This window comes from Austrofundulus limnaeus, unplaced genomic scaffold (genome assembly GCF_001266775.1).
Source record: "Austrofundulus limnaeus strain Quisiro unplaced genomic scaffold, Austrofundulus_limnaeus-1.0 Scaffold95, whole genome shotgun sequence".
NCBI classification, from domain to species: domain Eukaryota; kingdom Metazoa; phylum Chordata; class Actinopteri; order Cyprinodontiformes; family Rivulidae; genus Austrofundulus; species Austrofundulus limnaeus.
In genome coordinates, this window is record NW_013952497.1 from 615,908 (window position 1) to 626,584 (window position 10,677).

The 10,677-nt window shown below is 37.1% G+C and overlaps 1 protein-coding gene across 2 annotated transcripts in view; it reads left to right on the forward strand.

Moving 5' to 3' along the window:
• Nucleotides 1-269: 269 nt before the first annotated feature.
• Nucleotides 270-10,677, forward strand: part of golim4a (golgi integral membrane protein 4a) — a 25,458-nt gene continuing 15,050 nt past the window's right edge. For both annotated transcript variants that reach the window (XM_014012832.1, XM_014012833.1), the window contains exon 1: nt 270-913. In XM_014012832.1, the coding sequence (XP_013868286.1) occupies nt 727-913 (187 nt within the window). In that variant the 5' untranslated portion in view covers nt 270-726. The remainder of the gene's footprint in view (nt 914-10,677) is intronic.

The following is a 10,677-nucleotide window of genomic DNA, read 5'->3' on the forward strand; positions in this document are numbered from 1 at the left end:
CCAGAATAGTYAGTAAAAAGGGTCCTTGAATCAGGACCAATCAACTGAGTTTTCTTCTCACCTTTGCATTCACATACAGTGAAGTTACAAGCTCTTGTTCTTTGAGTATTTGTGATACACCTGTAATTTGATTCTGCTCGAAGTGTGTGCAAAGGTGAGACCCAGCCTGTTGTTTTGACGGAGGTCTGGTGTGACCAATGGGAGGGCGGGAGTGGGGGGGAACTGTGACCGAGGAGGAGGGACTTCCTCTGGGCTTTCAGCTTGATGGCATCGGGGCTGCTGCTCGGCTGACACGTAACTAGAATTAAAGGTACTTCGGGGGGCCTCGTCCTGGACTTTGGAATTTTTAAAGAACATTTTTTTAAAAACAAGTTTCATCTGATTTGCACTGGAAACACTCAGGTCTGTAAGAGGAGGGAAGGAGGCGAATGAGAACCGTCAGTATTGTTTTTCAAAACAAGACCTGAAGTCAAACAACTTAAAAAAAAAAGGTACAAGCGGCTACTTTGAAGTCGCAGCGGAGACTGACTGAGGCTACGATAAAAATAATAATAATAATAATTTAAAAATATGCACACGAAAGAGGACATTCGCCCGTAGCTTTAGCTTTGGAAATGCTCAGAGAGTGAGGGGAGGAGTGTAAAGAAAAAAAGTAGAGTCAGGAAGTTTCCAGCGGCGGAGACGGGGCTTTCTCGCTCCGACACCGCGGAGGGCTGCGGCTCCAACATGGGAAACGGGGTGTGCTCCCGCAGGCAGCGGAGGATCTTCCAGGTCCTGCTGCTGGTCACCGTGGTCTGYGGGATGATGTACGGGGGGATGGTGTCCTATGAGACCCACAAACAGCTGAAGAGGACCGAGGCGATGGCACTGAAGTATCAGCAGCACCAGGAGTCCCTCTCGGCTCAGCTCCAAGGTAAATAGTGACGGAGAAGTGATTGAATGTTGGCAGGAGGCACCAGACTCCCCTAACTAAACCAGACATTTATAGTTGATTTGTCTCCCATAGCAAGTACACAAACTGGAAACTAAAGTTTAGAACTCAGTTCGACTTAATACTAACTACACATCAATTCCGCATACAAATAAATACTCAGAAAAATGTTTTAAATAATCTCCCATAAAGTTTGACYAAAACACCCTGCAAGTTCTCAGCAAGAAAATGTTCTCTTCATTACTGTGTGTAATTGAATGAACCTATGTACATACAATTAAATACATGTTCTTACACTACATTTGGTTGTTAGAAATAGCATTTTTCTGTTGTAATGTGGTAGATCTGAGGTACTCACAGAGTTGAGTCATTGATCGCCTCAGCTGCCAGCTACAGCTGAAAGCCATTAAAAGCATTGTGTTTTATTGCTTTTGGAGCATATCAAATGTATGAAGAAACACTCAAAGTGTGCTSTCTGAAAATGACTCCTCAGTTGGACCAAACAGGAACGGGCCCTGTGTTTGACCTCATCTAATCTTTGGATTCTCAGGTTAATCACCACAAAGCTCCTTTGGTTACACCGAGTTCTGTTTCTTCAATACGGCACAAGCTAAATCAGACCACACACACTTATTTCAGGAGTTGTGTTTATGGTTTGTAGAGTCACACAGTCGTGGTTGTTCTAACGGTGCATCTAACACACCCGAGGTCAGCGTGAACATCTGCTGATGCCGCCACACAGCTGGAAAAAAACGAAGCAGGAAAAAGGAAACACTGTCACTACTTTTGTTTTCAGGCGTTCTTACAAACAATCCTGACTTTTCCTGACTACTCAGCCTTACACATGAGGGACAACATGTACAATGAAACATTTTAGTGGGAATGATGCCTTTTAAAATAGAAGTCTTGTTATGTTATGTCATGTTGTTGAAAGRTACTTATAATTTTTTTCCGTTTATGCTTTTTTTTTCTTCTTTTGGTCAGGCCTAAATGTTTCAAAACATCAAATAAATATAAACCAACCAACCTGGCCTTGTGTGAAATAGTAATTACCTCACTCTAGGGTTGGACTAATCGTATTGTGTGCAATTAATCGTCAGAAAAACGTTAATCGATTAATTTTTGGCAGTTGGCAATTAATACGATTAATGCCACCTGGCAGACTAACCACTTGGTGTTCCTCTCTGATTCAAATATGACCAACATAAAAAATGTGTAATTTATTTATCTATCAACACAATTTAAAGTTTGATGTATAGCCTGAAGTCTGTAATTTTGACACAATTTGGAACCGATTTTTTACGAAGAGCCAATTTTCTCCCTATAAAATGGTCATGTGACTAGGATATAAGGGTGTCCAGGGACTCTGGGGGATTAATCGTCAAATTAATCGTTATCGGCTAAATACCACAATTAATCRTGATTAACTTTTTTGCCAATATTGCCCAACCCCTACCTCCCTCCCTTGTTAAATCATGACTTAACTGGGATTAATATAATTGTTTTGAGTTTAWTTTCAGTAACCACACCCAGGCCTGATTCCCGTTAGACTYGTAGAATCAAGAAATCACTAAAACACAGCAATAATTCAAAAATGGAAACAACACGGAACAGTAAACATTCCCAGGAATGACCAGCTGAACAGAATTACTGCAAAATCCCACCGACGATTCATCTAGAAGGTCCCAAAAGAACCCATCTAAAGCTTGCTTCAGTTAGGGTCAGATTTCATGACTCAACCATAAGAAACATCATCCAAAGCTAGCTTAGTTCGGATAGTTTTTGTCCCTTAAGAAATTAAATCATTAAAAAAACGGAATTGATCAAAAATATTGATGCCATCGAGACCAGTGTCTGACAGTTTACATCTTTGAACTCTACTTGTCGTTACAGAATAAAAGTTCAGTTGTTTTTGTCTTATTTTATTTTAACTTTTTAAATTTGCCATGTCCTGGGTGACTGAGAATCAACACCAAAATAGGATACTAATATTTSTGTCAGGTTATATTGATGCTAGTGTGATGTATACTTAATACTTAGTTAAGCATACTTCAATAGGTGAGATCAAATATAAACAATGGACAAAAACAGATAGRAATTTAGTTACCTTCAGAATTGATTCACACATGCTAACATGTTTAGCATTCATATTACTTCCATTAACAGCGTGCCGTGTACTACGTCACATTTTCTTTCTGCTCATGCTGCTTATTTTAGGGTCATAGTGTTCACACTAGTGTGTGTTAACGGCCACATTTAAAYTATAACGTCATTGGCCTTGCAAAAATAGCAGGAAATACAGAAGAAATCTGTAAGAAGGCAAATATTTTTTCATAACMCAACACACAGTGGGAAACAGATTATCTAACTAGAATTGGCTGCACTTTTTGTCATAATTTTGCACATTATTACCTGAATTTCTCCCTTTAAGCAAACAAATTCAAACTTGGTTACAAGGAGAAATGCCTTTTTTTTTTGTGGAAAAAGTCAAAGAACAGGTCATGGTGGTAATTTACTCCATGAATCTGTTAACATCTCATCAGATTTGACTTGAATTTTGTTGACATAAATGGTTTGCTCTTAAAAATTAGTTTAGTTTTTTGCATCATGGCACACATAATTTTGGCTTTGGGATGGCTTGATGTTTTTGATGAAAGCTGTTTTTGGTTTAGTGTTCAGAAGCAAAGCAGAGTGATTAAAGGGTCTTCTTTGCAACATTAAAGCTGAGTCTCTCGGACAAAGATTTGTTGTGCTTGATAACAGAGTTAACTTGACATCCAAGCACATTTTATTCAATTACAGATCCACTTTAGCTTTGRAAAATGCAAGCAAAACTGAACACTGTGGTCTAGAAATGACTTCAACCCCATTTATTGAAAARTAGATTGTAATGCTTTTCATAACTACTTTAAAAGCCAACAATTTGTTTCCGCATTTTAAAAGTGTCCTAGTTCCAACATTTAATGCAGGGTGAGTCAAAAGTTTAGGCCATGTCCAGAACATGGCTGCCATCTTGAAAGACACCATATTGGATCAAGGGCAATTTTTTCCAACGATAGACTCACCCATTACTTGCTGGGGTATTTATATACACCATTTTCCCTTTTGTTTCTGAAATAAAATGGTGTCCTGTATCTTTTGACTTTCCATAACACCCAGTACATTGTTTTTATGCAATTATTCAATTTATTATAATTTTGCAGTTCATTACATTTTATTTTAATATAGTTGTTGATGTCAAAACGTTTTTGTAACACCAGCATTTCACAACTTTAATTTCTTAGAGAGTAATAGAATATTAGTGTACAGTCATAATGCAGTACAGGAGACATTAGGTTGTTTATAAAGTACATTATTTAAGAAAATATGATGAATTGTGCGTTTTGGTTGGAACACATCAGCTTAGACAAATTAGTTTAAAGATTTGTTGGTCTCAAGGTTTTTAGTTTTTCTTAATGAAACGTCTAACCAATTAAATTATCACCTTCTGTCATGAAAAGCAGGTGATAATGTAATGTTTGTTCAGTTTTCTTTCTGTGTTAGTAAAATATCTGATGAATCGCTTAATAGAGTTGTTCACGAGAGAGACACTCTTGGAAAGTTATCTTTTAATGTTCATCTCCGATTGATTATCAATCGGAGTCAACCTGATTTAAGATTGTCATTACAGCAAACGCAAAAATGGCTGCCACTAAGTTAATTTTACAGACGTCGAGCTTAAATTTGGTGTGGCAGCAGCTGACAGTCATCAGGATCACCAAAATTTGAGGGCTCAAAGATCATGCTAGATAATTTATTTAGTTTAAACCAGTTTAAATCTTTGGCATGCAAGTTAGTGGGTGATACACATTTCTTCAAGGAATGCTAGTTCAGTTTATTTTTTTAGTTTAGTTTAGTCATTTCTTTAAAAACAACAACATAAATTCAACAACAAACAAAAATACRTATCAAATTAAAGGGGCAATATCATGTAAAATCAACTTTTTTGAGTTTTATATCACGTTATAATGTTATCCTCTCATAAAAAAAAAACAAGCCCAAAGCCTTGCTTTGACTCGTTCATGCATGTTTGAGAAATCCTGCAGTGTTTTTAGGCAGCCATGTTGAGGAGCAAAACGACAGGTGGGGACCAGAAATGCCTCTGGGTTGTGTCCTTTTGGGACAAGTTCCTCCTCTGGGATGTGTCTTTAAGCCGAACTTCCTCATGGCAGAGCTCCGCCCTCCGCGCCACAACTTCGGCAGGCTACATGCTGAAATGGGCGTGACAGAAGTGGTTTCTTAAAGAGACAGAGACCTACTTCAAGGCATTTAGAAACTGTCAAGACGAGAAGTAAATTGTTTTGGGGATTTTTACAAATATATTGCTCTTTCATAAGCTGAAAATGTGACATAGTTACTTTATTAGTATAAAATTGAAATATAGGCTTGGAAAGCATCGCCCCTTTAAATTAAATTAGTGATGCAGATGTTTTCTCACGCATAACACCATATTAAATACAGTATTTGGTTACTGTTTCCCTATACCACCTTTGCAGAAGTTTAAACATCCATGTGTAGAAGTAGCCGCCTTGATTTACTGTGTTGGTGTTAACACTCTGCTGTGCTAACAGGATGTGGAGGCTTGTGTCATGCCATTAAGCCCAGAGTTCAAAATTACTAGCTGGGTGGAGAGTCTTTTCCTCACTTTTAGAACAAGATTTAATGGCTTATGAGGAAGTCAGAAAATGTGTTTGGGCTTCAGCACTAAACTCCGGACCCGATCATCTAACGCAGCCTTTAATCCACCCAACCTGCAATCATCTCCCGATCGCCCACTGCTTTGTSGAGTACACGGTTCATGGATCTGCCCTTAAGCTGCAACCTGTTGTGTGTGTGTAAGAGTATATCTGCTCATGAATGGACGTCGTTGTGTTCTGTTGCCAGGATTAAATGACAGACTTCGCTGTATGTAAAGCAGTGGTACAATWTCCTACATCTGCAGAGATTGGGGCAATTCAGGGTTTATGTTGAACTAATGCTTCCTGTTGAMAYTTCCYCAAACTGATCTTTGAAGAGACAGARTGATAATATTATGTCATAGTTAGAATGCAGTGGGGCTGCTTAACTTTCTGTGGTTCAACTTGTGAACCACACCCACAACAACTTTCATTGTTAGTTGGTGGTGCAGTCAAGCCAATCACAAGGACAGGGTCTTTTGATAAYTACAGCCAACACTTAAATGCTGCTTTGCTCTAAATTCAGAGCCTGACCGTGGTTTGTGGGTTGTGAGCTAGGTGTATTGATTTCCTGTTACGCTTTCTAACAACAGKCGGGCAATTGTTATTGATTTAAAATGTTCAGCTGGCACTTTGTTTGTTATGCAAGCACTCAAAGTGTGCTCCTTTTTAATTTCACACTCTCACAGATCTCACTGTTTCTCGTTTTTTTTTAAAGCTTAAATTAAATGAACTCAACTGCAAAAATGAGATTAGTACTTTCTGTGGAACTAGAAATGCCAAAGACAAAATTTCTTTAACCCTTGGAAAGTCTGATGGGAGAATTTCAGCGACTCATTTATTTTTGTTTGTGTTTTTTATTTTTGGTGCCGTGCTGCTTATTGACAGCCAATGTTCCTGACACAGCCTAAAAATCCTTCATTTTTTATTTTATTTTGTCAGAATATTTACTATCCCCTTGTGTTTTTTGTGCCCTATTGAAACCCACTATAAATACAATAAAAAGTACTTGCTGAAAAATTATCAACTCCATAAACATTGAGGGTTTTGTTGATCCGAATTTGGTTAAACTCCACCTCAGGCCTAGTTTTAACAGTCCACTGTGTTTGTGTGTAAGAGAGAGACGCTTTTAAAGTCTACTTAAATTATAGTGAGGAACATGTTTGTGTGCGGTTTTGTTTGTCACACTTTCTGCTTGAGACCAAATGACACCAAAGTGGTACAATGTTAAACTGAATCTTGTAAGTTGCTTTCGAGTAAAAAAAAAACAAAGCAAAAATGCATTTATCTTAATAGTATACCCAAAAGATTAATAATTTGAAGTAATCTAAGTCAGCCTTAACCAGTCTGCAAATTACTATTTATTTTACAAAGTGACTTCTCGACCTCCACCCAGCTATTTAAATTTGATCATATAAGCTTGTGGTTGTGCACAGCCTTTATGCTACAACAGTCTCATGCTGTCATTTCTTCATAAATCTGCCTCAGTCCAAATTCCAAGTCCAAAACCTTTATTTTTTGGATTTACATTGATGGAATAARCTGACAAATCTGTTTCAGAGCAGAGGGCGTAACTTCTCTAACCTCTATCTACAGGAGTCTTATCTCTTCTGAGAACATGTCATCCACTAACACATACAGGCCCGTCTCACACTTAATTTCCACTTTATTGCCTGTTTTACTTTGATGTTTAAATAGATGGAACATTTAGTGCTTACACTGAGGTTTCTGTCAGCTCTGAAGCTTGAGTGTTCAGGAAATCTTTGATTTAGCTTTAACTTCATTATCTAACCTACTCATCTCGGTTTTGCAGTCAGCATGGAACTATCAAAGCTTAGGTACCTGTACCAGTGGAGAGATCTGTTGAGTCTGCTCAGAGGAAACATGCCTCATTATCCAGTTTACCGCTTCAGTTACACATCGAGTTAAGCACTCACCTCATAGAATCCAGCATTTTTTTGTTTGAGTTAATCATTTCATGTCCACGGTGATGTTAGAAACCAAGTAGATAGTTACATTTTACAAGAACCTAATTTATTCACATGAACATATAAATACAAGGAGAACATGCATCAGGAAGACATAGTGGTAGATCGATTGTTTTTTAATAATCTTTATTGGCCAGGCTTGAGCATGCAGTCAGGTAAGTCGATCTGTAGCAAAACAGAATTTTTACATGTGGCACTACTTCCTTGTATTAGTCAGGGCTTATTTTTAATATTTCTTCTTTAACTCCAGCCTACCCAAAAGGGAGTTAACTTAATATTAAAATAGTGCTGGGTAATATGACCAAAATTTAAAAATTAATAAAGTTAGAAAACATAGTAAAATATTAATTAATTAATTAATTAATTAATTAATTAATTAATTAATTAATTAATTAAAAACAAAAATAATACTATGTACAATAAAAAAAATATATAAATACAATGAAATGAAAGGCAGCAGAGAGAAGATAAAAAATCTTATATCCACACCTTTTTCTTCAAGTATAAATTCAAACAATAATAATCTTCAGTAAACAAAATAATAATAAAGCAAAAACATCTAATCCTTTTAGAACAACAATTTATATGAGTACACATTATACTGTTTCATATATTTTTTTCAATAATCCAACCTTTATCATTCTCTTGAACATGTACATTGATTTGACACTTTTAACATCATTTTCCAGATTATTCCACAATCTGACTCCTTTGAGTTGCACCGTTCTTTGAAGCTGGTTCTAAATTTAGATTTCATGAACGTCTCTCTCCCCTTAAGGTTATAACAGCTCACTCTCTTTGTGAAGTTTTTTCTGGATGTTTTAAAGGTAATGTATTTTGGTGAGCCTTATACAAAATTATTTATACTAATTGTTTATAATTAAATAATTAAATAAAAAAGTTGGTACGAACCAGTATACCGCCCAGAACAATGATATAGCAAACAAGAAAAAAGCCAAAAATTTAATGATAAAAAATCTGAGAATGGGCTTAAAAGATTGTCAGGTCCATTCTCTTCATACTATTGACTTTTTTTTTGTTTTGTTTTTCAAAATCTAGGAATTTGTAATTTTTATAATCATTGTAGGGTTGGGCCAATGGTTAACTAATCAGTCTTAACAAACAGAAGTGGCTATAACTCATTCAGTGTGACAGAAATTGCGCTAAATTGTTTGGTGTGTTAGTAGCTGAAAGTCATGGCCCAGTGGTTCCCAACCCTGGTCCTCAAGTACCCCTATCCAGCATGTTTTACTTGTTTCCCTGCTGTTCAGCAGGTCTTCAGAAGATTGTTAATCACTCATTCATTCAAACCAGATGTGTCAAAGCAGGGAAACATCTAAAAATCGCTGCTTTAAATGTTGACCAACACCTCAAAAACTTCTCTGAGCTTGATGACACATTTTCAAAATATAATATTGACTTAGTTTTATGTCTTTTAGTATTGCCTCTGGAAGCCATTGATTCCTTGCCATAATAAATCAGGTAACGTATTAAAGAAGTGATTCTCAACCCTGGTCCTCAAGGACTCCTTTCCTGCATGTTTAGATGTTTCCCTGATTTGACACACCTGGTTTGAAGGAATGAGTGATTAACAATCTTCTGAAGATGATTTTGGGATGCACCTAGTAGCATGACATTTATTAGGAATAAAGACTTCTGAGGTGCGGGGGCCATGCGGTATCTAGTTGTGTGAGAGCTTTGTTTAAAACTTTGGCATACTAAGTGGCAGGCAAAATGCATTCCTTTTAAAGAGTGCTAGTCCACTGTTTTACAACCCTTGTCCTCAAGGCAGGCTCTTCTGCATGTTTTAAATGTTTCCCTGTTTCAACACAGCTGATTTGAATTGATTACTGATCAGCAGGCTTTTGTTGAACTGCAATCATCTGAATCAGGCGTGTAAGTGCAGGGAAACCTCTGAAACATGCAGGGTAGTACATGCTGAGGACCAGGGTTAGGAAACACTGAGCTAGTTTATGGAGTGATGGTTCTAACTGCCTTTTCTTTAGCTTTCCTTTTTCTTTTCTCCAGCAACAAGTAGTCGGTAAAAGTTTACAAAGACCCTTTGATATAGAGGTGTCCCARTACAACTGATCGACCCAATACGAAATCAGAATGAATTCTACATACTTCTATTACACTTTTTGTAGTGTGAAATCTTGAAGTCTTGATCGGGTCAAATAGTAAACAATAGTCAACAACAATAGGTATGAGAAAGACTGGTCCCATTTATTATTAACCAATGGGCTACATACATTTTTTTTAACTTAAACAGAAGAATATTGTACAATTAAATACAATAAATAAATAATAAAATAGAACATCCAAAAAAAAAACCTCAATAAATCCAATAAAAACAAAATATACTTTTAAAGTGTAAAATAACTATTCAAGTTCACTTAAGTTTCTTATGCTGGATCCAGAGATGGGAACTCGTCACTCGGACATGGACATGAGTCGCACTTAAGTCCCTACTATTAGAGACTTAGACTTGACTTAGACTTGGACCCTAAAGACTTGAGACTTGAGTTGGACTCATGGTTTGAGACTCGCAAAYAATGCTAGTCTTTTCATTGCCCAGCTCACGATGCTCACTCCCTCAATCACACAATACACATCCATGCTCCGCCCCCTCTCCTGAGAACAGGAGGGGCCAGCGTTGTCCGATGTTAATGATGCGTACCCTACCTGACAAACAGAGCTTCAGCATGGCAGGTGTGTTGCACCATTCATTATAAGCTTTGCTTACAGAGATTTTATTCTATGCCATGACAAGAGACTGGCAAAATTCCAAGTGTGTGGAGTCCAAATCTAAAATTTGTTTTTGTGATGACTTGTGCAGCCCTTTTACTTTAAGAATTCTGGTTCATCATCTTCGCTGACATGCTTTTTTCGATTTTAAAAATATTTTTTCTGGTATTTTATTGTAAAATCAGCAGAGGACTTGCTGGATTTGTTCTTTTACAATGGCAAGATACAGGTCGTATTCAGACCTGATAATTTGCTCCGCTTTAAACGAACCAGAGTTCGTTTCCAGCGTTGGTCC